Here is a 27,310-nt window from a genome sequence, read left to right on the forward strand (position 1 = left end):
CATGGTTATTCTCACTTTTCTGACTGAAACCACAGCTCCTGCCCTGTGTGGACTCCTGTTTTTGGGCACAACCATTTGAGTCTTTGGGGGTCGATCCTATTAGCTGCGATGATCTCGCCAGCGCAAGTCATCGCAGCAATGGCCGCACTTTACGGCAGCCTGGATTTGCTGAATTCAGGCTTATAGCGGGCAGCGAACAGTGCGAGGTGCCGGTCCGTTGCAGGAGTTTTAAAGCTGTTGCAATGGCAACTCGCACCCCTCGCGGTTAATTGGATTGACCATTTTGTCTGACTTGTAGGTTTCATGTATCGACCTGAATAAAAACATATTCCATAAAAATAATAATAATCTTACAACATGGATGTATCCAACATAAACCTTTAATGATTAATAATAAAATAAATAAATAAGTGCATGAACTGTAGCTGAAAGACAATCATGAGAAAAAGGATACCCTTATAAGTCTGTATTATTATGCATCTATCTGAGGACTAAAAACCGCTTCTGTGATGTCATCTTTTATCGGAATGAATAACAAGAGAATATTTGCAGGCCAGTGAAACAAATAAAGCAGTTCTGATGAAACTGTATTAAACACAAGCGATAAATATCCACAAATTCAGTGGGATTAATCAGGGTGATGTATAGTCTATAAAATGGAGATCTAAAACATGGTGCAGTCCTGATTAGGAGGCACATACTGCTTTCTCCATATGTATACGATATTATAAATATTTGCCTAATTATGCTAATTTATTTAGGAAATCTCATTTCTTTCATTTTTAAATATATTAACCTTTTGAAGTTTTTTTTTCTTGTAAGGAAACCTGTTACCGTTTTGAGTGGGCTCTATATTTTTGATATTTACAATGATTTGTGCATCACTGTATCTTTTTCAATAACAATAACAAATTGTTGAAAGTAATGTGATTGGTTGCTACGGGTTACATCACACAGATGCTACTTGAACCATGTTAATAAAGGCTCTTATACAATTCCTCAGCTATATTTTGTTCTAATATAGAGCCAATTAGCTGAAAGCTAATCACATAAGTGTTTATGTATTTATTTATACATTAAGGGGGGGGGGGGATTTAATACTGAGTAATGTGTGGTCAGTACAGCATGAGAATGCTAGTAATGGTGGCACATGACTACAGCAACAATGCTCATCTTACCCTGAACCTCCATGATGTTGGGGAACCATAGGTATCGGTGATATGAGCGTTTCCACATCGCGACCTAACATCACTCTGAATTGAATCACCCCCTCTGCATGAGCTTTCATAGAGCTTTGGAGCATTGTAGTGGAGACATATTTGCAGCCCTAATATAATGAACACCTATCACTGTAAACATAACCAAGTTATTTTAGTAGAAATATCAGGATTTTAGGAATTAACAACGAACACCACCATTTCTGGAGCATTGCCTTATAATGAATGTTCGTGGAATACTTTATGTGTGCCAGATCATTCACAAAGCTAATAGCTTAGAAAACAATTGTTCACACAAGCACTAACTGCAAAACAAAACCCAAGTCAAATCAGGAGAAATCTACAACAACATTACAAAACTTATTTGGTAACACCCTTTAAAAAAGTTGAATATACAGTACTACTGATATGATATATCAGAGCTAAGGGAGATGTATAAAAAGCTATGCAAAATAAATATGTTGGGGTGAACAGAAAATAACATGAGTAAAAGATAAACAATCAAATTTGATTATTAATACAATATAAAACATTAAAAGAGTTTTCGGATATAAAAAAAAAATGTTTGTCATCTCTGTGGATTTGATCCATAAGAATGCAGGGCACATACACATCACAAGAGTTAAATGTGGCACTCCACATAATCACCACTGAACTTATAATAACAATTTATAATTGTTGCCGAAGTCCAACATTTTATTCCCACCATAGAGGGAATTCCATTTGGCTCCGTGAACAGAGTATGCAAAAAAGCGCGTAATAAGCCACCAGAGTGAACCGGCTAAGATGGCTATAGACCTCTTACTCCATTAGGCTTTTGTCATATAAAAACATGAGGCAAAGGATTGGGTATAAGCAAAAGCTGACCATAGTATGGATAAAGCAGAATTTCAGCCACAAAGTGCTTTCACAGACTAATGTCACAGGGCATGACCACTGATAGATGGGGAGAGATTCTGGGGACTAGGCGATGATATAGTGGCCGTCTCCTCTCCTCTACTGGATCTGAAAGATATTGAGCTTGCTGGTGTTTTTCAGAGTTTGGCGTCTGTTACAAAACCACACTCTCACCACCTCACGGTCATAATTCAGTTCCTTAGCAATATCTGTAATTTCCTGTCCGGTGGGCAGGGCATTTTTTTCAAAGTAAGTGTTCAAGGCCTCCACAGCCTGAGGGGTGAAAGAAGTACGTCGTTTTCGCTTCTTTGAAGGCTCCCCGCCTACAAACTCCATCAAATTCTGTTGACCCTCCAGGTTCCTCATTTCTGCCTCATTTAGCCACTTCTCCAAAACAGGTTTCAACTTCTGAGCACTTTTTGGTGTTATGTCTAACTTCTCAAACCTGCAGCAGGAGTAAAAGTACATTGACTTAGAATTGAAATGAACACACTGATGGCTGTGCTATGTATTGAGCACTCAACACGCCATTTACCAACATTTTTCACAGTGAAGAGTTACTAATATATGATGCAGTTTACTGTGCGTTACAGTAACTCAAATGCATCTATAAAATGTTTACATCATGGAAAGCTATAGAAATATACTCCCGTTGCAAACTCAATGGTTGCTCATCCAAAGTTTTTCATCTACTTCATTACGTCTCATAGATAATGACCCTCCTTTATCAAAGTTGGAGGTTTTCTAGTCCGCACGGCACTACTGTTGTTGTTTTTATGCTTTATTTTCTGTTTTACTTTCTTATCTATTTTTTTTCTAATTGTGTGTGATTTTTGTTTTTATTTCTATTTAGTTTATATTCTTTGAACTAGGGACCTCATTCAGAGTCTCTCGCTAGTGCTGTGCGCTCGCAAGTGGCCCGATGGCTTGCGTACGTGCATGCGCACGCTTCGTTCTGCACGTGCGTGAACTACTCTGTGCGATCGCAGGCCGCACACTTGCCCAGCAAAGACAGCCCAGTGAAATGAGTGACAGGAGAGGCCATTTGTGGGTGGTAACAGGGGCAGGGCACTAATAACGGAGGAGCGGAGGTGCGAACGCAGGCGTGCCTGAGTGTTTCAACGCAGTTTTAGAGGCATGCATAAGTAACACACAGCGTCATAGTACACGTAACTAGGGTATTTGGAGCCCAGGGCAAATGTAAAAATGGAGCGCCGCCCCCCCCCCCCGCCATGCGTGCGGTAAAAATGGGCGTGGCCACTTAAAAATTGGGTGTGTCTACATGACACACCCCTTTATCGTCACTCTGAACATTCCTTTCCATATGCACCTTAGCCCCAGTGGTATCCCTTATACAGTACCCCCAGTATGCAATGTCCCCAGTTGTGGTCCCTCTTATGAAGGCCCATAGTAGTGCGCCCCTTATACAGTACCCCCAATAGTTGTCCCCCTTATGCAGCCCCCAAATAGTTCCCCTTACACAGTACCTCCAGTATGCAATGCCCCCAGTACTGGTCCCCCTTATGCAGCCCCTCATTAGTTCCTCTTATTCAGTACCCCAGTAGTAGTCTCCCTTATGCAGTGCTCCTTTATATAGTGCCCCCAGCAGTAGTCCCCCCCCTTTATGCAGGCCCCCAGCAGTGATCCCACCTATCCAGTGCCCCTTATACAGTGTCCCCTGTAGTTTTCCTCCCTATTTAGAGCCCCTAGTGGTCCCCCCAATGCAGTGCCCCTAGTAGTAAGCCCCTTTTATAGTGCCCCAGCAGTAGTCCCCCCCCTTATGCAGTGCCCCCAGCAGTGATCCCCCTATCCAGTGCCCCCTGTAGTTTTCCTCCCTATTTATTGCCCCCAGTGGTAGTCCCCTAGTAGTAAGCCCCTTATATAGTGCCCTCAGTAGTAGTCCCCCCCTCCCGATGCAGTGCCCCCAATAGTAGTCCCCCCCCAGTTGTAGTCCCCAGTAGTGCTCCACCCCCAGTAGTGGTCCCCCCCAGTAATGGTGCCCCCAGTAGTGGTCCCCCCCAGTAATGGTGCCCCAAGTAGTGGTCCCCCCCAGTAATGGTGCCCCCAGTAGTGGTCCCCCCCAGTAATGGTGCCCCCAGTAGTGCTCCCCCCCGTAATGGTGCCCCCCCGATGTGCAAACACACAACTTAAGTAAAAAAAATACACTTACCTGAATCCACGCTCCGGCTCCAGCCACTGCTCCCGGCGCCGCACGTCAGTCCTCCCGGGCTGGCGCGCTCTACATTATGGGAGAGACGTCATGACATCATGACATCTCTCCCATTACCCACTGCAGGAGCCGGCTCTTGCAGTGGGAGCTCAGCAGCCAATGAGAGTCTGTCTGACTCTCATTGGCTGCTGGTTAACACACACATCGCTGCCGCACTGGCGGCGATGTGTGTGTTACTGCACAGCCTGAGACCACCTGCCTCCCACCCTCCTCCTGGCGCTATTGGGTAAGCGCTCAGGAGGAGGGAAGGTTTCGGCTTTGCAGCAAAGGAACGGCGCTGGGCACACATCCTGCTCGACCCCCCCTTAGTTACGCCACTGACTGCAAATTACTCTAGTGTATACAGCATCATGCTTCTGTATAAGACAAGTTACATGTACAAGTATGGTTTGTATGAATAGTTTGTGTTTCACTTAATATTTCCGTGTATGGCACTATGGACACTTGATGGAGCTATATAAATAAATAAGAATAAGAATAATAAAACCTGCTTATTATCTGTTGTAAAACGCATTTGTCCTGCTCTTCACCTTACCTTTTCACATTCACTCTGGTCCCGTCAGACTGAAGGGACTGAGATTTGCCTCAGCTAATTATTTTATTCAGCTGCAGTATCAATTCTAAATGGAAATATTGTGTCCAATTGTGTAATGTTTAAAAAACTGCAGTAAAATACTTCAGAGGCACTGATCTTCCACTACATGCATGTACATGACATCATACGAAAAACAACGTCTGTTGAAAGCGTACATGAAACCTTCCTATTAGTCTTCGCTATAAACCAAGCTTGTTCTCAAAGCCTCACTGCAGCATAGTGCCCTAAGTTATGAACAAGAAAACACTAGAAAATCATGAAGGTAATGTTAAAATTAACAAAAAGTGAATGTTTGTGAGAGAGAGCATGTACGAGTCCATTTGCTTATATTATATATGGATTGTGCAAGGTAAAAAGTATTTTGCAGACTTTGGGAACCTGTGTTGGCCTGATATCACTGACCACGTGTACAGATGTGTCCTCATACATCTAGCCTCCTTGCACGTAAAACAGCCCTTCGAGTCATGTCGTGACTCGGTAGCGCCAATCGTCTTTTAGTGCAACTTTTTACCTTCAAATGCGTCTTATTCGCACAGCGGTGTGAATAGGATGCACAAGCAGCTTCTGCTGATTAAAATGATATGCGGTATGTGCCTATATACTGTGTGCGACTGCGGCTGTATCTGCATGCAAAATGCTACGTTAGTGTCACAGCTGCTGACACTGTAACTTAGTATTTCGCATACAGATACACCTGCAATAGCACACAGTATATAGGCATGCTGCATATCATTTTAATCAGCAGAAGCTGCGAATAAGAAGCATTTGAAGGAAAAAAAAGAGTATAAAAGTTTTGTTAATGTAAAAAAACAATGTAACAATTGTTTTCATGGGAACCCAATAAAATATATGTTGACAATTATTAACAGTTACTTATACAGAGCCAGCATATTCTGTTATGCTTTACAATTGGGAACCGCCAGTAATAAAACAATACTGGGTAATAACTAGGGATGTGGAGGCTCGGATAGGTTCGAGTTTGCACGTTGAGTTCGGATTTTTCCCTCCAAAAAAACGGAACTCAGAAAGAGGCTAAACGTCATCTTACATGGACGAACATCATCATTCCTGGACTTGGCATTCTGAGTGCAGGAATCCCCGCGGCCGGTATTATGACTGCATCCCTTCCACAGAGTGGGTGCAGGGTCCTGTTCGCAAGCTTACAATCTATAGGGAAATAGGCATTGTTACATAAGAATAGGTGCTACCTATTGCATATTGGTCCAGAGAAATTGCAGAGATTCTTGTTGGGCTGTATGATCTAGTCACACAGGAATGTTGGCCTATGGCCAGGAAAATGTGAAAGTGAAGAAAATGAAAATATTTAAAGTTATGCGTGAGCTGTATAGAGGGGATGTAATTGGGTAGGAAAGCTTATGGAGATTATGTGAGTGGTTCTGGAATTTGATAAGCTTGTCTGAAGGGAATGAGTATGTAATGCCGGCTATCGGGATGCCTCCTGTGAAAATACCGATAGGGGTTGGGTAAGTACTTACCCTCCCCCCTTCCCCCCTAACCCACCCTTCTTGTAGCCTAACGCTAACCCTCCCCACCATGCACCCTAACCCTCCCCGTTCGTGCCTAACCCTAACCTCCCCCACAAAATCTAACCTTAACCCCACTACGCTCCCTACACCTAGCCCCCCCCTGCAGCTAACGCTAAGGGCCCCCCGGACTTACCTTGTTCGGGCTGGTGTTTTGGCATCGGGATTAAGATAGGCGTTGGTATTTCCACACCTATCTTAAGTCCCTTGTCGGGATTTCCCTGTTGGTATTGAGACCGGCAGCATCGTGGCCGCCAGTCTCATAATTACATCCCTGTCTGAAGAGGTGAGTTTTCATGGAACGCTTGAATATTTGGAGACTAGAGGAAAGTCTTATCATGTGCTGGAGGGCATTCCACAGGGATTGGGTACGGGGTGCCCTCTACTTACCTTCGGGATTCCGACACCGGCATTCTGAGCGCCGGAATCCCCACGGTCGGTATTATGACTGTATCCCTTCCACAGAGTAGGTGCAGGCTGTAAAAAAGTCCTGTAACCGTGAATGGGAGCAGGTAATGTGTGTGAATGAGAGACACAGATCTTGTGGTGTTTAGAGAGGTCAAGCATGGAGATATTTTGAGATACAGTAAGCAAAGAGATATATGTTTTTTTGGTTTAGGTAATAGCCTTATGTGTATGTAAAAGTATTTTATATTGAATTTGGTAGAAGACAGGTAACCAATGGAGGGACTGACAGAGGGGAGCAGAAGGCAATGAACGTTTAGTGAAGTAGATCAGCCTCGCAGCAGCATACAAAATGGATTGTAGTGATAAGAGTCTGTTTTTGGGAAGACCAGTAAGGAGACTGTTGCAATAACACTGCACAACAATGAAAAGGTTTCCGATTTGAAACAAGTTACTTCTAATTGATTTCAGCATGCAAAGAATGAGTATGACATTTAAAACTCTCAGTTAGCTCTGAGTTCAGAGATATAGCCCATTTATGACAATGTAGGGGTATTCCTAGTGAAGTGGGCAGAATGGAGAGAATCTTACCAGCAATCTGCGTTTCACGCAGAGGGGGCGGGGCCTAATGACCAAATTAAATGAATCAGTTATTTGTCCCCTCCCCTATTCAAATATATGCGATTCACGGGATTACCCAGACAAGTTAACTGTGGTGCACTGAGTGACAAACATAGTGAGTGATTCCACCAAGACATTTCAGCAATGGAACAAAGACAGTGACAAGAGATGCCCCAGAAGAGGAGTACAAGCGACTAGCAAAGAGAAAGCACCCCCATGAATAGGCCACTATATTAGATAGTACTTTCGTATGCTGTATGTTTGTTTCGTTTTGTGTTCTAATTTGTGATTGATTGAATTAAAACAACTTATTTATTTTCAAGAATATCAAGAAAATATCAGATTATTTTAAAATAGCTTTTCACTATGACTATATTACTAATGTACATACAGTATAGTGCAAGTAGTGTAGCTCAAAAAATAGAGCTAGTAAAAACATTCTGAAATCATTTTAGTTTTTCTTGACCTCAAATTAGAAAGGAAACAAATTAAAAGTATTAATTTGTTGTACAGTGTAATCAATGTGGGAGATAATGAGTGCATGGATTAGAGTTTTTGCAGTGTCTTGTATAAGATATGGGCATATTCTGGATATGGTTTTTAGATGTATGTAACAGGATTTGGAAACATATTGAATATGTCGAGCAAATGACAGTCCAGAGTCAAGGATGACACCTAGGCCGTAAGGTTGTGGAGTGGGGTTGATTGTCTCCAATGGAAACTACTGGTTTAATACTTGCTCCAATATACTGTATCTTCTCCCGTGGAGTAAACTGGTTTAAAAACCTTTCTAACAGACTATCAGTTTAATATCCTCAGCAATAAAATCCATTTATTTAATATTTTCTCCATTACATTACATGGGTTTAAATATTTATCCAGTAGATTCTATTGTTTTTTTTTTTGTTTTTTTTAATAGAATCAGCTTATTATATCTTTTAATGGGTTCCAGTGGTTTAATATTTTCTCCAATACAGTTTATTAGTTTAACATATTTTCCAGTAGAGTCTATTGGTTGGATATATTCTCCTGTATAGTTTTTCTCCAATGGATTCATTTGGTTTAATATTCAGCTGATTTAGAGCTTGATTCTGATATGGAAGTAAAGCAAGAAAGAGTAAGTAACTGTGCATCTTGGCAAAACCATGTTGCAATCCAGGTTGGGGAGATTTCAAATGTGCAGAGAGATTTAAATTTGAGAAAGTGTGTATAAATTGAAAACTAAATTGCTGTGTAATAATAAAGCTGCCCAGTATTTTGAGCTGCATGCACAAGCAGCCAGTAATTATCCTACATGAAAAAAAAATATTTGCACCCCTTACAATGCAACATGGTATGTCCGGGTGCACAGTTATTTATTTTTTTCTTGCTTTACTCCCACCACAGAATTAGGCCCTTAGTATCTTCTCCACCTCATTATATTGCTTTAATTAGCTCCCACTTGGTATACTGAAAACACTAGGTAGGCTGCTTTTTTAATTGCATCCCAGTACTATAGGGGAGTTTTTCTCAATCCTGGTCCTTATGGAATCCTAAAGCTGGCCATACACCTAAAGATTCTCTCTGCAACCATTCAACTAGTTGGCTGGTTGGAACGAAAATCTGGTAATGTATGACAATCAGTCATTTGTTCCAAAAAACTGGAAAACAGATGGCATTTGGGAGCAAATGGCTGATTGTCATTTGCTCCCATACATTACCAAATTTTCGTTCCAACCAGCCAACTAATTGAATGGTTGGAAAAATAACCTTTAGGTTTATGGTCAGTACATGTTTTCCAGATAATCTACCTGGAACACAACTGTGTTACTTGACTAACACCCAATAGATTTACAGGTGGTACTAATTATTCCTGAGGATATGCAGAAAACATGTGCTGTTAGGGTTATTAGGCAACAGAGTTTTAGAAACACTACAGTGTTTCTCAGCTTCAATCCTCGGGTACCCCCAACAAGGCATGTTTTGTGGATTTCTTTAATCATGCACAGGTGAGTTCATCTATTTTGCTGGGTCAGTAACTATCCAACCTGCTTCCACAAACACAAATCCTCAAAACATGACATGCTGGGGGTACTTGAGGATTGGGAGCCCCTGCTTTAGGGGAATCTAAGGTTCTGGAATCACAAAAATATGGACAATGTAGGACAAAATATTACTGCTTAGTTAAAATGTGTCACATCTTCAATGGTTTGGTTGGTTGTTTGTTTTTTATGCACACATCACTGTTCAGCAGAAGTGGTCTGTAACTAGAAGCTCATAGTAGATAGCAAAACAATAAATAATGCTATCATGTAAACAAAAATATATATTTATTCTTGCAAAACACCAATTTAATGAAATTAATTGCAAAAATATTTTATTCAAGTGTTATTATTTATTTCTCATTTAGATGTACAGGTACTGTATATATTATCCTGAAACCAGTTAACCATACAATTAAAAATAAAAAAAAAGTTGAATAAAACAGCAAATAATTGCAGCTGTTTGGTGATCCCGTCATACACACATGACATCATCGCAGAGCCTTTCTTCCTGCAGTCACTGTTAGGAGCTCTGCTAAATAACGTAATGAGAAGGGGATGTCTGAGTCACTGTGGGAAAAGATACACTTCCAGAGGGAAGCAGTCGGGAAGCCGATGGACGGAATCCTGACCGTCTGCTTCCCGACTGTCTAATCCCGGCAAGGGTTAAATGATAGGCGTTGAAATCCTGACGCCTGTCATTTTACCTACGCCGGGAGCCCGATCGAAGCCGGGCGCGGACAGCCGCGGCAGGGGGGGGGGGTTAGGTTCAGGGTTCCCGGGGGGGACTCCCCCCAGGAGGTTAGGTTTAGGCTAGGGGAAGGGAGGGTTAGGCTTAGGCACCCCCGGGGGGAGGTTAGGGTTAAGCACCCCCCGGGGAACTTAGGTTTAGGCGGCGGGGAAGGGGGGTTAGGTTTAGGTACTTAGAGGGGGGATTAGGGTTAGGCTCTTGGGGGGAGGTTATGGTTAGGCACCCCTAAGGGAGGGTTAGGGGTAGAATAGGTTAGTCAATACCTACCTTTCGACGATCGGGATTTTCACTGCTGCCAAGATGCCGCTGTCGGGATTTGAACTGCCGGCCATGTGGCATGGGGTAAATCGTACTGAATCCCTTCCAGATGTCGTTTGGAAGGGATTCAGGCATGATGCTCTAGCTTACATAAAAATAGCCCTATACAGAAAACACTAAGCCCAAAGCAATCTGGATAATCACCATACATATAAAGAACCTATGTGTTTTAAAAAGTGTATCTAACCCTTGCTTATCTGTAAATGCAGACACCTATATTATATGTTGGTAAAATTGCTTACTGAACAGTACATCTTACCTACAGATGGCAGATTGGCTGTAGGCTGGTCCTTCTGTGGCAGTCAGTGCCTGGCCCACTTGCGTCTGTGTTAGACCCAAAGATAAACGGCGAATTTTAAATTCCTTGGCAAACTCACGTATCTCTTCTAGGTTTATGCCATCTTCATCATAACTTCCAGAATGTGTCTCTAAAAACAGAAGAGCCTTTGTAATGTCAATGTTGCCATAAAAACACACACATGTAAATATTATATATAAATATATTTATATTGTGACAGTATCAGTAAAGATTGTGCTGATGAGCAGGTGATCCAGTGTGGGGAAGGAGGGATCCGCCCACACAAGGAACAAAAAGGGTGTATGACCACACTTAGAGACTGCCCTTTGCACAAACCCCAGGTGGGACCGGAGCGTCAGACAGTCCAAGTGGGATTGTGGAAGCCAGACAGAGCTCATTGTGCTAGCAAGCCATTGAAGGCCAGGAGGCCTGAGCCTAGACCTGTGGGAGACAGGGAAAGCCACCAAACTCTGGGACTGAGCTATGTGAATGTGAGTAGGCTGGAGCCTATGTTAACTGCAAAGAAGCAGCCCAGGTTGTGAGGCTGTGCAAGTAAGCAGCTGTGGTAGCCCAAAGTCAAGCCAGGCTGGAGCCTGTGGTATACAGTACTAGTGAGAGACAGGACTGGAGAGACTTTGATAAACTTTATGTTTGCAGATTAGCTGCCCAATGATAGTGAGGGCTCAAGATGTGAGATAGTTGCCCTGAGTGAGGGCTAGGTGCTTGTTGTTTTGTTTCCGTTTGATGCATACTGATGCCAGTAAAGCACCTTTTATTTTCATTTAAACCTGGAAAGCTGGCCTCTGACCCGCCTACCTTTCTCGCTTGGTCGGCTTTAGTCAATACAAGTTTCTCATGAATGCTTTATGTATCAGAAGTGCAACTGCCCAAACAAATGTGATAAGGTCTGGTCCCTATGGTAGGATTCCCTATATGCCTTGCTCACCCCCTCTAATGATTATGCTTAAACATCTCTGGTTTTTGAAGTGCTCCATTGTTTTTATACCTCCACCAGCCAGTACTCTATTGTCTTTGTACCTCTGCCAGCCAGTATGCTCTTCAAAACACCATTGTTATTGTTCACTTTATATTCTATTTCTACAAATTGTCCTAATTTATGTTTTGAATAGCTATGTTTAAATTTACGCTAGATTACCATTTGGTTAATCTTTTATTTCATTTGTTATCTTGATGTGACACTTTGCTTATGTGTATATTTGTGTTTTTTTGTTTTCATTTTATATTTTTTGTAAAAGAAAACTCAATAAAAATATTTGATAAAAAAAAAAAACCTGGAAAGCTGTGTATGGACCCTTATTCGAGCACCTAACACTGCATCACCACCAAGCCAATATACAACAGAAAAACAATACGAAAGCATGTGAGGGACATAACAGTATATAATTGAAAGCCTTTGAAGCGCTATGTAAGTTAAACACACTGACAATTTGATGAAAGAAAGTGTACAACTAAGTGCAATACTCATGATTAAAGTATAGTTCTATATAAAGCCATATATAAAACTATACTTTAATCATGAGTAATGCACTTAGGCCCTCATTCAGAGCCGTACGCTCTGAGCAGAGCGCACGCTCTGAGCAGAGCGCACGCTCTGAATGAGGGCCGCCCTCCATAAAAATGGAGCGTCCTCCTGGACGCTCGTATAGCTGTGGGTCACCACCCACAGCCTATACGAGCGTGCAGTTTGATGGCAACGATGGTCGTAACCATCGAAACTGCGAGCCGGAGCCTGCGGTTGAGGTTTTCAACTGCAAGCTCCGGAGTGATTTTGGCTCTATCAGAGCCAAAATCACTCCCACTGACATCACTAGTGATGTCAGTGGGCCGGCTTCTGACGGTAGGCGTTCCCTTAGGAACGCCCCCGTCAGGGAGGCACGCCCCCGGCACGCCCACCAAAGGGGGCGTGCTGTCAATCAACATCGACAGCACGCCCCCTTTGATCAGACACAACGAGCGAAGGAAAGTCCTTCGCTCGTCGCGTCTGGCGCATGCGCACGACGGAGCTCCCTCCGTCGTGCGCATGCTCAGTGCAGAACATCGACCCACTTGCGAGCGGACAGCCGCTCGCGAGTGGGTCTGAATCAGGGCCTTAGTTGTACACTTTCTTTCATCAAATTGTCAGTGTGTTTAACTTACATAGCACTTCCATAGGCATTTAATTCTATACTGTTATGTCCCTCACAGGCTTTCGTATTGTTTTTCTGTTGTATTTTGTCTTGGTGATGGGCGCAACTTTATGACATCATATGTCTCTAATCAAGGGATTTACAAGAGGGAACCCAATTTATGTCTGCTAATTAACTTTTAAACCCATGATTTAGTTTTTAATTAATATAATGTATCTTCTTTTATTTTTTTAATTCACAACATGCATGCATTACTGATCCAAGCTGCGTCCAAGAACGCAGCATCGGATCATCTGCGTGTCCATCGGCCAGCTGAGTGACCATGGGGTCACGCAAGCCGGCCATCGCAGATGAGTAAAAGAGACCAGGAAATCTTCACCAGCAGACGGAGATCCGCCTCCCCACCCAGAAAAGGCAGCAGACTGTCACTCACTGACAGTCTGCTGCCGAACTGCATGCAGGATCACAGACATGTTCTGTACGTGAGCAGAATGGGTCCTGTGCAGATTCCCGATAATCGTGATTCTGCATGGGTCTGTTTATCTGCATCCTCTGCTGAATCACCCTCAATGATTGATAAATAAAACAGTAGGAGTGTGACATATGTGGTGCTACCTGATTTACACTCATATTTGGGTGAGGAGGTAATAGGGAGAGCAACTGAAGGCACAAATTAAACACACAGTATCTGTACATTAATTATGAGATTTGCTCTCCCATATTTTTCTGATAGTCTCCTGTTAATGTAATCTTTATCCTCTTATAACTCTGATGTGGGGTCATCAAGATATGAAACTATCAAGAGCTAAGTTAAAACCCTATAGAGTATAAATATGTTAGGGGTGAGCGGGTTCGGATTTCTGAAATCCGAACCCCCCCGAGCCCCCCCGATCCGAGTCCGATCCGAGTCAGGCTCGACTTTTCCCGCCTGACTCGGATCTGAAATCGAGGCAAAACGTCATCTTCCCGCCTTCCGAGTCTCGCGGGTTTTGGATCCTATATAAGGTACACACGTCGGCGCCATTTTCTCACTCGGCTGTGGACAGTGAAGAGGGAGGGTGGGAGTTAGGGCTGTGTAGTGTAGTGTAGTGTAGTGCTGCTGTTGTCCACTACTTCAAAGTCCATAGGGGCTGGCTGTGTTGTGCTGTGCTGCTGTTGTTAATAGGGGCTGTGTCCACTACTTCAAAGTCCATAGGGGCTGGCTGGACTGTGTTGTGCAGTCAGTTCTCCATAGGGGCTGTGTCCACTCCAAAGTCCTGTGCAGTGTCCCAGTCCTAAAGGAGTGCTGTAGTGTTGTCCAGGGGGTGCTCTGTCCATCAGGGGTGCTCCCCCCAAGTGCTAAAAAAATAATATATTTTCTGTGTTTGTGAATTGTGTGCGCAGTAGCCGCACGTGCATCAACAAAGTAGTGCCAAGCGTGCGCCTGTGTCATAAGTAAAGGGCCGGCTGGCTTGACCGTTAAGGGTGCTGTAACCCCCGAAAGTACACTCCAGTCCAAACCAAAAAAAAAATTATTTTCTGTGTTTGTGAATTGTGTGCGCAGTAGCCGCACGTGCATCAACAAAGTAGTGCCAAGCGTGCGCCTGTGTCATAAGTAAAGGGCCGGCTGGCTTGACCGTTAAGGGTGCTGTAACCCCCGAAAGTACACTCCAGTCCAAACCAAAAAAAAAATTATTTTCTGTGTTTGTGAATTGTGTGCGCAGTAGCCGCACGTGCATCAACAAAGTAGTGCCAAGCGTGCGCCTGTGTCATAAGTAAAGGGCCGGCTGGCTTGACCGTTAAGGGTGCTGTAACCCCCGAAAGTACACTCCAGTCCAAACCAAAAAAAATATTATTTTCTGTGTTTGTGAATTGTGTGCGCAGTAGTCGCACGTGCATCAACAAAGTAGTGCCAAGCGTGCGCCTGTGTCATAAGTAAAGGGCCGGCTGGCTTGACCGTTAAAGGGTGCTGTAACCCCCAAAGTACACTCCAGTCCAAACCAAAAAAAAAATTATTTTCTGTGTTTGTGAATTGTGTGCGCAGTAGCCGCACGTGCATCAACAAAGTAGTGCCAAGCGTGCGCCTGTGTCATAAGTAAAGGGCCGGCTGGCTTGACCGTTAAGGGTGCTGTAACCCCCGAAAGTACACTCCAGTCCAAACCAAAAAAAAAATTATTTTCTGTGTTTGTGAATTGTGTGCGCAGTAGCCGCACGTGCATCAACAAAGTAGTGCCAAGCGTGCGCCTGTGTCATAAGTAAAGGGCCGGCTGGCTTGACCGTTAAAGGGTGCTGTAACCCCCGAAAGTACACTCCAGTCCTAACCAAAAAAAAATTATTTTCTGTGTTTGTGAATTGTGTGCGCAGTAGCCGCACGTGCATCAACAAAGTAGTGCCAAGAGTGCGCCTGTGTCATAAGTAAAGGGCCGGCTGGCTTGACCGTTAAGGGTGCTGTAACCCCCGAAAGTACACTCCAGTCCAAACCAAAAAAAAAATTATTTTCTGTGTTTGTGAATTGTGTTCGCAGTAGCCGCACGTGCATCAACAAAGTAGTGCCAAGCGTGCGCCTGTGTCATAAGTAAAGGGCCGGCTGGCTTGACCGTTAAGGGTGCTGTAACCCCCGAAAGTACACTCCAGTCCAAACCAAAAAAAAAATTATTTTCTGTGTTTGTGAATTGTGTGCGCAGTAGCCGCACGTGCATCAACAAAGTAGTGCCAAGCGTGCGCCTGTGTCATAAGTAAAGGGCCGGCTGGCTTGACCGTTAAGGGTGCTGTAACCCCCGAAAGTACACTCCAGTCCAAACCAAAAAAAAAATTATTTTCTGTGTTTGTGAATTGTGTGCGCAGTAGCCGCACGTGCATCAACAAAGTAGTGCCAAGCGTGCGCCTGTGTCATAAGTAAAGGGCCGGCTGGCTTGACCGTTAAAGGGTGCTGTAACCCCCAAAGTACACTCCAGTCCAAACCAAAAAAAAATTATTTTCTGTGTTTGTGAATTGTGTGCGCAGTAGCCGCACGTGCATCAACAAAGTAGTGCCAAGCGTGCGCCTGTGTCATAAGTAAAGGGCCGGCTGGCTTGACCGTTAAGGGTGCTGTAACCCCCGAAAGTACACTCCAGTCCAAACCAAAAAAAAAATTATTTTCTGTGTTTGTGAATTGTGTGCGCAGTAGCCACACGTGCATCAACAAAGTAGTGCCAAGCGTGCGCCTGTGTCATAAGTAAAGGGCCGGCTGGCTTGACCGTTAAGGGTGCTGTAACCCCCGAAAGTACACTCCAGTCCAAACCAAAAAAAAAATTATTTTCTGTGTTTGTGAATTGTGTGCGCAGTAGCCACACGTGCATCAACAAAGTAGTGCCAAGCGTGCGCCTGTGTCATAAGTAAAGGGCCGGCTGGCTTGACCGTTAAGGGTGCTGTAACCCCCGAAAGTACACTCCAGTCCAAACCAAAAAAAAAATTATTTTCTGTGTTTGTGAATTGTGTGCGCAGTAGCCGCACGTGCATCAACAAAGTAGTGCCAAGCGTGCGCCTGTGTCATAAGTAAAGGGCCGGCTGGCTTGACCGTTAAGGGTGCTGTAACCCCCGAAAGTACACTCCAGTCCAAACCAAAAAAAAAATTATTTTCTGTGTTTGTGAATTGTGTGCGCAGTAGCCACACGTGCATCAACAAAGTAGTGCCAAGCGTGCGCCTGTGTCATAAGTAAAGGGCCGGCTGGCTTGACCGTTAAAGGGTGCTGTAACCCCCGAAAGTACACTCCAGTCCAAACCAAAAAAAAATTATTTTCTGTGTTTGTGAATTGTGTGCGCAGTAGCCGCACGTGCATCAACAAAGTAGTGCCAAGAGTGCGCCTGTGTCATAAGTAAAGGGCCGGCTGGCTTGACCGTTAAAGGGTGCTGTAACCCACAAAGTACACTCCAGTCCAAACCAAAAAAAAAATTATTTTCTGTGTTTAGCCGCACGTATATATCAAATCGATATAACATAAATGGAGGACCAAACTTTCTCCGATAAAAATAAAATAGAGAAAGATCAAGAACCACTTCCTCCTAGTGCTGAAGCTGCTGCCACTAGTCATGACATAGACGATAACATGCCATCAACGTCGTCTGCCAAGGCCGATGCCCAATGTCATAGTAGAGGGCACATACAATCCCAAATGGCAAAGTTCAGGAAAATGACCTTGAAAAAGACATTTAAATCAGCTGAAGAGAAACGTAAACTTGCCAATATGCCATTTACGACACGGAGTGGCAAGGAACGGCTAAGGTCGATCCCTAGTATGTTCATGACTAGTGGTTCAGCTTCACATGACGATGGAAGCCCTCCTCCCACTAAAAAAATCAAAAGAGTTAAGCTGGCAAAAGCACAGCGAAGAACTGTGCTTTCTAAGAAGATATCACAAATCCCCAAGGAGAGTCCAAGTGTGGTGGTGGTTGCGATGCCTGACCTTCCCAGCACTGGACGGGAAGAGGTGGCTCTTTCCACCATTTGCATGCCCCCTGCAAGTGCTGAAAGGAGCACCCACAGTCCACTTGCTGATATGCAAATTGAAGATGTCACTGTTGAAGTACAACAGGATGAGGATACTGGTGTAGCTGGCGCTGAGGAGGAAGTTGGCGAGGAGGATTCTGATGGTGATGTGGTTTTCGTTTAAATCAGGCTCCGGGGGAGACAGTTGTTGTCCGTGGGATGAAAAAGCCCATCACGGTCATGCCTGGGCAGAAGACCAAACATTCCACCTCTTTGGTCTGGCAATATTTCTATCCAAATCCGGACAACAACTGTCTTGCCATATGTACCATATGTAAAGGTGAAATAAGTAGGGGTAGGGACGTCAACCACCTAGGAACATCCTCCCTTATACGGCACCTGCAGCGCGTTCATAAAAAGTTACTGTCAAGTTCAGAAACTTTGGCTAAGACCGTAAGCAGTCCAGGGACACCTAAATCCCGTTGTCCTGTTGTATCCAAGCGCCTGCAAACCACACCGTCAACTCCCTCCTCGTCAATTTCCTCCTTAGTCAGGATCGGAAGTAGTCCTGCAGGCCATGTCACTGGCATGACTGACTCTCCTATCCGGGATTCCTCTGGAGGATCCTGCATTGCTACGCCTACTGCTGCCGCTGCTGCTGTTGCTGCTGCTGGGAGTCGTTCATCATCCCAGAGAGGAAGTAGGAACACCACTACTTTTACTAAACAATTGACCCTCCAACAGTCCTTAGCGAGGAGGATGAAGTACGACAGCAGTCATCCTGAAGCAAAACGTATAACTGAGGCCTTGACTGCTATGTTGGTGTTAGACGTGCGTCCGGTATCCGCCATTAGTGCAGTGGGATTTAGACAATTGATGGAGGTAGTGTGTCCCCGGTTCCAAATCCCGTCTAGATTCCACTTCACTAGGCAGGCGATACCGAGACTGTACAGAAACGTCAGAAAAAGTGTCCTCAGTGTCCTGAAAAATGCCGTTGTACACAATGTCCACTTAACCACGGACATGTGGACAAGTGGAACAGGGCAGACTAAGGACTATATGACTGTGACAGCCCACTGGGTAGATGTATCACCTTACGCAGCAACAGCAGCAGCGTCACCAGTAGCAGCATCTCAGAAACGCCAGCTCGTTACAAGGCAGGCTACGCTGTGTATCACCGGTTTCAGTAAGAGGCACACCGCCGACAACCTCTTAGAGAAACTGAGGGAAATCATCGCCCAGTGGCTTACCCCACTTAGACTCTCCTGGGGATTTGTGATATCTGACAACGCCACCAATATTGTGCGGGCATTACATCTGGGCAAATTCCAGCACGTCCCATGTTTTGCTCACACAATAAACTTGGTGGTGCAGAATTTTCTGAAAAGCGACAGGGGCGTGCAGGAGACGCTTTGGGTGGCCCGAAAAATTTCTGCCCACTTTCGCCATTCAGCGACTGCGTGCCGAAGACTGGAGCGCCAGCAAACACTCTTGAACCTGCCCCGCCATCACCTGAAGCAAGAGGTTGTGACACGGTGGAACTCAACCCTCTATATGCTTCAGAGGATGGAGGAGCAGCAAAAGGCCATACAAGCCTATACATCCACCTATGACATAGGCAAAGGAGGGGGTATGCACCTGACTCAAGCGCAGTGGAGAATGATTTCCGTGTTGTGCAAGGTTCTCCAGCCCTTCGAACTTGCCACACGTGAAGTCAGTTCAGACACTGCCAGCTTGAGTCAGGTCATTCCCCTCATCAGGCTTTTGCAGAAGCAGCTGGAGAAAGTGAAGGAGGAGCTAAGACGGAGCGATTCCGCTCGGCATGTGGGACTTGTGGATGAAGCCCTTCATTCGCTTTGCCAGGATTCCAGGGTGGTCAATCTGTTGAAATCAGACCACTACATTTTGGCCACCGTGCTCGATCCTAGGTTTAAAGCCTATGTGGTGTCTCTCTTTCCGGCCGACACAAGCCTGCAGAGGTGCAAAGACCTGCTGGTGAACACACTGTCAGCTGAAGCGGAACGTGACACGTCAACAGCTCCTTCTTCATTTTCTCCTGCAACTGGGGCTGCCAGGAAAAAACTTAGGTATCCTAAGCAACCCGCTGGCGGTGATGCAGGACAGGCAGGACCAAGTTTGGACATCTGGTCCGGACTGAAGGACCTGGCAACAATTTCTGACATGTCTACTGTCACTGCATATGATACTGTCACCATTGACAGAATGGTGGAGGATTACATCGGTGACAGCATCCAAGTAGGCATGGCAGACAGTCCATACCTGTACTGGCAGGAAAAAGAGGCAATTTGGAGGCCCCTGTACAAACTGGCTCTATTTTACCTGAGTTGCCCCCCCTCCAGTGTGTACTCCGAAAGAGTGTTTAGTGCAGCCGGGAACCTTGTCAGCGAAAGGCGTAGGAGGTTGCTTCCACAGAATGTGGAGAAGATGATGTTCATCAAAATGAATTATCAGCTCTTCCAGGGAGACCAGCCTCCAGAAGGTACAGAGGGACCTGTGGTGGTGGATTCAAGTGGGGACGAGTTAATACTTTGTGAGGATGAGGATGTACACACTGAAGAGGGTGAGGAATCGGTGGATGAGGAGGATGAGGATGACATCTTGCCTCCATAGAGCCAGTTTGTGCAGGGACACATTAATTGCCAGCTTGTTTTGTGGGGGCCCAAACGAACCAATCATTTCAGCCACAGTTGTGTGGCAGACCCTGGCGCTGAAATGATTAACAAACCAAAGTGTGCATGTCCTGTTTATACAACATAAGGGTGGGTGGGAGGGCCCAAGGACAATTCCATCTTGCACCTCTTTTTTTTCTTTGCATTATGTACAGTTTGGGGCCTAGTTTTTCAAACTGCCATCCTGTCTGCCACTGCAGTTTCACGCCTAGATGGGTCACGTGTTTGTGCCGCCCACTCGTGTCGCTTAGCATAGTCATCCAGCTACCTCGGTGCAACGTTTTGGACATAAAAACACTATTGTGAGGTGTGAGGTGTTCAGAATAGACTGGAAATGAGTGGAAATTAAGGTTATTGAGGTTAATAATAGCATAGGAGCAGAAAAACCTACAAATTCTGTGATTTTAGCTGTTTTTATGCTTTTTTAAAAAAAAATACAGATCCAAAACACAAAACCCAGAACCCAAAACACGGAAGGGTGGTTTTGGCAAAACCAATCCAGATCCAAAACACGAAGAAAGATCCAGATCCAAAACCAAAACACAAAACACGAAAAGTGGCCGGTGCACACCCCTAAAATATGTTAATATTATTTTTAAGTAACGCTTCCCTGGGAGATTTTTTTCTATTTGTTTTGTTAAGTTAACCACTTAACTGACAGAAATTGTCGTTTTTTTTAAGAATGTAAATAAGTTTAAGAGTTATGGTAGACTTACCTTTGTTAACTCTTTTTCTTCGAAGTCCATAGGGTCCACAGGGATACCATGGGGATATTGTAGTTGGAGGATCCAGGCACAAAACAGTTAAGCTTTTAGCTCCCAAGATGCCCCAGGTCCTCCTCCACATATACCCAGCCCCCGGCCACAGGCATTTAGTTTTGTAAACAAGCCCAAGGCATGAGAAGAAAAGAGGAGAAGGAAGAACAATCATACACCAGAAACACTCATAGAAAAAGTGGGTATCCGTGACTGAAAGAAGAATTACCAAATGCAGCCAGGTGCGTCAGGGTGGGTGCCCTGTGGCCCCTATGGACTTCGAAGAAAAAGAGTTAAAGGTAAGTCTACCATAACTGTTATTTTCTTCTTCAGGATCCATAGGGATCCACAGGGCTACCTTGGGGATGTCCTAAAGCAGTGCCCCTAAGGGTGGGGATGCTCCTGAGCAGAAAGGAGAACCCGCCGCCCAAAGGAAGCATCCTGAGAGGCAAAAGTATCAAAGGCATAGAACCTAAGAAAAGCGTGGACAGAAGACCATGTGGCTGCCTTGTACAATTGCTCAGCAGACGCACCACGACGAGACGACCACGATGGTCCCACAGACCAGGAAGAATGTGGTGTTGCCGTATTTGGAACAGGGAGATCAGCCAAAGTGTAAGCCTGAGAGATAGTCATACGTAACCATCGAGCCAGAGTTTGTTTGTTAGCTGGTCATCCTCGTTTGTATAACACAAAAAGAGCGTCTGATTTTCTAAAAGAGTCTGTACCAGTGGCGTAACTATAGATTTTGCTCCCCCATGCCAAAAAAGTTTCAGCCCCCCCCCCCCAAAGATCAAACACACCCAAAGACTATGTTTAAGGTGTGTGGTTACATGATACAGCAAAGTGCCTTACACATTATGACACACTAAGTAATGCCACTTATAACACAGTGTGCCACACCGGAATGACCCTTACAACACGTTATGCCACACAGCAGTGCCCCTTACACATGCCTCACAATAATGCCACATATAACACATAATGACATACAGTAAAGTCCTTATAACAAATTTATGCCATGCTGTAATGCCCCTATTTCACATTATGCCACACTGTAATGCCACATACAACACATTATGCCACACAGTAATGCCCCTTACACATTATGCCACACAGTAATGCCCTAATAGCAGATTGTGCACACAGTAATGCCAAATACACATTATACCAAACAGTAATGCCCATTACATCCCACCCTGACAGATCTACTTCACCAACCCTCCTCTCTGCTCCTGCCAGTCTGTCACCTCAGCTCAAGACAGGTTGCACAGTTTGTATGTCCATGTAGAACCAGATTATTGGGAACATAGTTTATAACCTGTAAACTGTGTGTATCAAGTTAGTGCCCCTTATACAGTGCCCCCTGTAGTTGTGCCCCAAAATGCAATGCCCCCTATACTAGTGCCCCTTATGCAATGCCCCCTGTAATAGTGCCCCTTATGCAATGTCCCCTGTAGTAGTGCCCATTATGCAGGGCCCCCTGTAGTTGTGCCCATTAAAGTAGTGCCCCCTGTAGTTGTGCCCCATATGCAATGCCCCCTATACTAGTGCCCCTTATGCAATGCCCCCTGTAATAGTGCCCCTTATGCAATGCCCCCTGTAGTAGTGCCCATTATGCAGGGCCCCCTGTAATGGTGCCCATTAAAGAAGTGCCCCCTGTAGTAGTGCCCCCTGTAGTGCACATTTTAGTAGTGCGCCCAGTAGTTGCCCTCAGTAGGGAGCCCCCTGTAGTTGCACCCAGTAGTTGCCCCCATAGTGAGCCCCCAGTAGTTGCCCCCAGTAGTGAGCCCCCTGTAGTTGCCCCAGTAGTGAGCCCCCTGTGGTTGCCTTCAGTAGTGAGCCCCCTGTAGTTGCCCCCAGTAGTGAGCCCCCAGTAGTTGCCCCCTGTAGTGAGCCCCGCGTAGTTGCCCCCAATAGTGAGCCCCCTGTAGTTGTCCCCAGTAGTGAGCCCCCTGTAGTTGCCCCCCGTAGTTAGCCCCCTGTAGTTGCTCCCCCCCGGCGTGCACACAAACACACACAAAACCCCCCCAAAAAAACAGTTACCTTTATCCCCACTCCAGTGCTGCTACCGTCCATACCCCGGCGTCCACTCCTCGGCACTATGGGAGTGACGTCATGACGTCACTCCCATAGTGCCCTGTGGGACCCGGAAGACGGAGGGAGCTTCATGCTCCGGCTGCCGCTGGGGGTTTGAACAGGAGCCGGGCACCCGCTGGTAACACACTCAGCGGGCACCCGGCAGATGGAGGGTGCAGGGGGTGCGACCGCACCCCCTGCGCCCTCCGTAGTTACGGGAGTTCCGCCACTGAGTGGCGTAACTACTGCCCCCGTCACCCCCAAGCTACCCAGCGCCTCCAAGCCACCGTGGGGGCTGCGGGGCAGTAGTTACGCCACTGGTCTGTACGATCCACATAGATACCGAGAGCACGAACTACATCCAGGGAGGCTTCACCTACAGAAAGGTCTGCAGACTGAAAAGCTGGAACCACAATCTCTTCATTTACATGAAAACGGGTCACTATCTTAGGAAGGTAACCCGCCAGTGAACGGAGAACAGCTCTATCCTGGTGAAAAATTAAAAAGAGGGAGTGAAACGAGAGCACTGCCAAATCAGAGACACTGCGTGCAGAAAAGATAGCGAGGAGAAGAAGTGTCTTCGATGTCAACCATTTCAAATATACTGAGTCCAGAGGTTCAGTGGGGAAACTTGCAGCCCCTTGAGAACCAAGGACAAATCCCAAAGCCGACCGGTGGGCCAAAGGTTGCCTGAACTCGGAGAACACCATACAAAAAAGTTCTAACATTCAGCAAAGAAGCAATCCTTCGCTGGAACCAAACTGACAATGCAGAAACCTGTACTCTCAGGGTAGCCAGGCGGAGTCTGAGGTCTAACCCATCCTGGAGAAAAGAAAATACCCGGGAAACCCTAAAAACCTTAGGATCATACTTTCTGTAGGAACACCATTGACCAAAAGAATGCCAAACTCTGTAATAGATGCGGGCAGAGGAAGGTTTTCGGGCCCTAAGCATCGTTTGAATCACAGAGCTGGAGAAACCTTTGGCTCTTAAGATGGAAGAGCCACGTCATCAAAGACAGATGGGGTAAGTTCAGATGTAGGTAGGGACCCTGCGCTAGCAGATCTGGCCATAGAGGAAGAGGAAATGGAATGTCTATGGAAAGATTCCATATGTCGGTGAACCAATGGCGTCTGGGCCAAGCTGGCGCTACTAGTATCACTTTTCCTCCTTCCTGCTTGAATTTCCCAAGGACCCTTGGGACAGCTTGAAGTCCCATCTCACTGCCAGTGCGTCTATGAATGCGGTTGAGGGGTCTCTGGCCTTGGACCCGTACCTGAGTACCTTGTGATTGTGACGTGAGGCCATGATGTCTATGTCTGGTAGGCCCCATTTGTTCACCAGGAGTTGAAAAACCCCGGGTGGAGAGCCCACTCTCCGACGTGTATGTTCTGACGACTTAGCAAATCCACTTCCCAGTTGAGGACTCCCGTGATGAATATTGCTGGGATAGACGGAAGATGACGTTCTGCCCAGATCAGTATGTTTGTCACTTCCCTCATGGCTGCGTGACTTTGCGCGCCTCCTTGATGATTGAGATAGGTTACTGTGGTCATGTTCTCGGACTAGATCTGGACCGGCCTGCCCTGGAGCATGTCGTATACTGCTCGAAGCTCCAGAAAGTTTATGGGCAGATGACTTTCCTGATCTGACCATTTTCCCAGAAAGGTGTGATGACCTGTCATCGCCCCCCCATCTGCGAAGACTGGCGTCCGTGGTGAGAAGCACCCAATTTGGAATCCAGAATGGGCGACAAAGGACCTTTGTCCAGATTAACCTTTTGTAGCCACCACAAGAGAGATAGACGAACCTTCGGAGTGAGAAGGATCCTCTGGGACTGCATTAGATGTCCGTTCCAATGAAAGAAAATCAATTGCTGCAGAGGCCTGGAGTGGAACGGAGCATATTCCACCATGTCAAATGTGGATACCATTGACCCCAAGACCTGCTTTGCTGATAGAATGGATACCCTTCGATTGCGTAGCAATTTGCATACTCGCAATGATAGTGCCGCAATCTTGTCCTCTGGCAGAAACACCCTTTGTGTCTGAGAATTCAGAAGTACCATCCACTGTGTTGGAGAAAGAGAGGATTTCTTCCAATTGATGATCCAGCCGTGCGTCTGTAGGCAGGCAATGGTCAGTTGGAGATGGTGTTGTAAAACAGCTGGAGACTGTGCCAATATCAGGTCATCCAGGTATGGAAGTATTCTGATTCCCTCATGCCTGAGGTAGGCCGTCATAACCGCCATTATTTTAGTGAAGACCCAAGGGGCCATTGATAGACCAAAGGGCAGTGCTTAAAATTGGTAATGTTGTTGCAGGACAACAAACCATAGAAATTGTTGGTGGGATGGCGTAATAGGTACATGCAGATACGCACCTGAATGTCCAGGGAAGCCATAAAATCCCCAGGTTCCATTGCCAAAATAATTGATCGAAGAGTCTCCATATGGAACTTGGGTACACTGATAAACTTGTTGAGGGTTTTCAGATTTAGAATAGGGCGATGAGACCCATTTGGTTTCTGAACCAAAAATAGATTGGAATAATAACCCCTTCCTTATTGCAACACAGGAACCGGGATTATCACCCTTGCCCGCAGAAGAAAGTAAATGGCCTCCTGGAGGGCCAAGGCCTTGATAGAATTTGATGGGGGGGTTGTGCAAAAAAACTTTTGGGGAGGACGCCTCCGGAAAGTGAGGGCATACCCATGAGAGAGCACTTCTTGGACCCAGGCGTCTGTTGTTGAATGATGCCAGTAGTCCGCAAATTGAAGAAGTCGGCCTCCCACCCTGGGATCCTCCAGGAGGAGGCCCGCCCCATCAGGGAGAGGGTTTGTCGTCCGGCTTATTAGCTGGATGTCTGGCCGGCCACGACCTCTTCGTTTGCTGCTTGGTGGTCCTGAGAGAACTAGATGGTCTGGAGGAAGACTGTCCTTTTGCTCGTCCCTGTGGACGAAAGGTCCAAAAAGAAGAGTGCCTAGACTTTGATGTAGCTGTTGATGGCAGACCTGCAGATTTAGAAGCTGCCAGAGTAGCCACTATCTTATCTGATTCTGCTCCAAAAAGTATATTTCCAAAAAAAGGTAAGGATTCCAGAGCCTTCTTTGACCTCGTATCTGCTTTCCAGGACCTTAACCAAAGGGCTCTACGAGCCACAAGTGAGGCTGCCAATGCTTTAGAAGCTAAGAGCCCAGCATCTATTGCAGTTTCTCCCAAATAAGAGGCCGATTCCCGTATTTGGAGATATGTCAGCTGTTCTCTAGTAGCATTCGGTAGAGTATCTTCCAATGGCCCCCGTACATACTTCAACAGCCTTGGATACCAAAGCCCCAGCCATAGCTGGTCGAGTAACAGCTCCAGACATTGAAAATACTGCTTTAAGACATGTTTATTTTTTCTATCTGTAGGATCTTTAATAGAAGATGTTGACGGAATAGGCAATGTAGCAGTCCTGACTAAATGTGTCACATGAGCATCCACAGTAGCTGGGAAAGGATACAAAGATGCTAATCTTTTAGTAACATGGAACAGTTTATCCGGGTTACTCCATGCCTCTTCCATAAGTTCAGTGAGCTGCTCAGATTTAGGAAACTCAGCTTTTACCACCTTCTGGTGGTTAAACACTGGAGCCTTCTGTCTAGGAGCTGGCTCATCATTCTGTATATTTAGGATTGATTTGACCGCCCTCACCAAAGAAGGGACAGCCACTGTAGAAGGATGGTCCTCCTCTCCTGAGATAGATCATGGAGAAGAACCTGGCACATCATCTGATTCCTCTGATGATGCATCTGAATCTACATGCTGAGCAGACTGATAAAAAAAGATAATGTCCACTTAGGCACCTTAATGACTACCGGTATCTTCGCCACAGCCGACTGAGCCATACTCTGACTTGAGTAGGCATAAACATTCGTCCAATAAGGATGTATAGTGGGGACAAATATAGCATGCTGAAACGGCTGTGGATATCAAACTAAAGGATGCAGCGTGGGCCTGGCCAAACAATCCACTAGCTGTGTCATCACCTGAGACAAGGAGGACACCCAAGATGGCTCCTGTATAGGGGCTGTTAGACTGGACTGGTGAGGTGGTTCTTTATAACAGACAGCACACAAACCATCCTGTATAAAGTCCTGAGGGGACAAGCCCGCCAAACAGGCTTTACATGAAACCAGCACAGGGTCCTCAACCTCCTGTTTCTCTTTACCTTTTGACATATCAATTATAAAGGTAATAATGCTGTCATGATTGGTGTCTGCGAGTTAACTGTCTCAGGTGGTGATCGGGTTTCAAC

At 45.6% G+C, this 27,310-nt stretch overlaps 1 protein-coding gene across 3 annotated transcripts in view; it reads right to left on the bottom strand.

The window, feature by feature from the left end:
* Positions 1-373: 373 nt before the first annotated feature.
* The window catches only part of POU6F1 (POU class 6 homeobox 1), a 115,688-nt gene continuing 88,751 nt past the window's right edge, over positions 374-27,310 (bottom strand). For all 3 annotated transcript variants that reach the window (XM_088466265.1, XM_088466274.1, XM_088466257.1), the window contains exons 11-12: positions 10,859-11,027; positions 374-2,559 (exon numbers count right to left, since the gene is read on the bottom strand). In XM_088466265.1, coding sequence (XP_088322391.1) covers positions 2,214-2,559; positions 10,859-11,027 — 515 coding nt within the window. In that variant the 3' untranslated portion in view covers positions 374-2,213. The remainder of the gene's footprint in view (positions 2,560-10,858; positions 11,028-27,310) is intronic.

Source organism: Taudactylus pleione, unplaced genomic scaffold (assembly GCF_031769625.1).
Source record: "Taudactylus pleione unplaced genomic scaffold, aTauple2 ptg000065l, whole genome shotgun sequence".
Taxonomy (NCBI): Eukaryota; Metazoa; Chordata; class Amphibia; order Anura; family Myobatrachidae; genus Taudactylus; species Taudactylus pleione.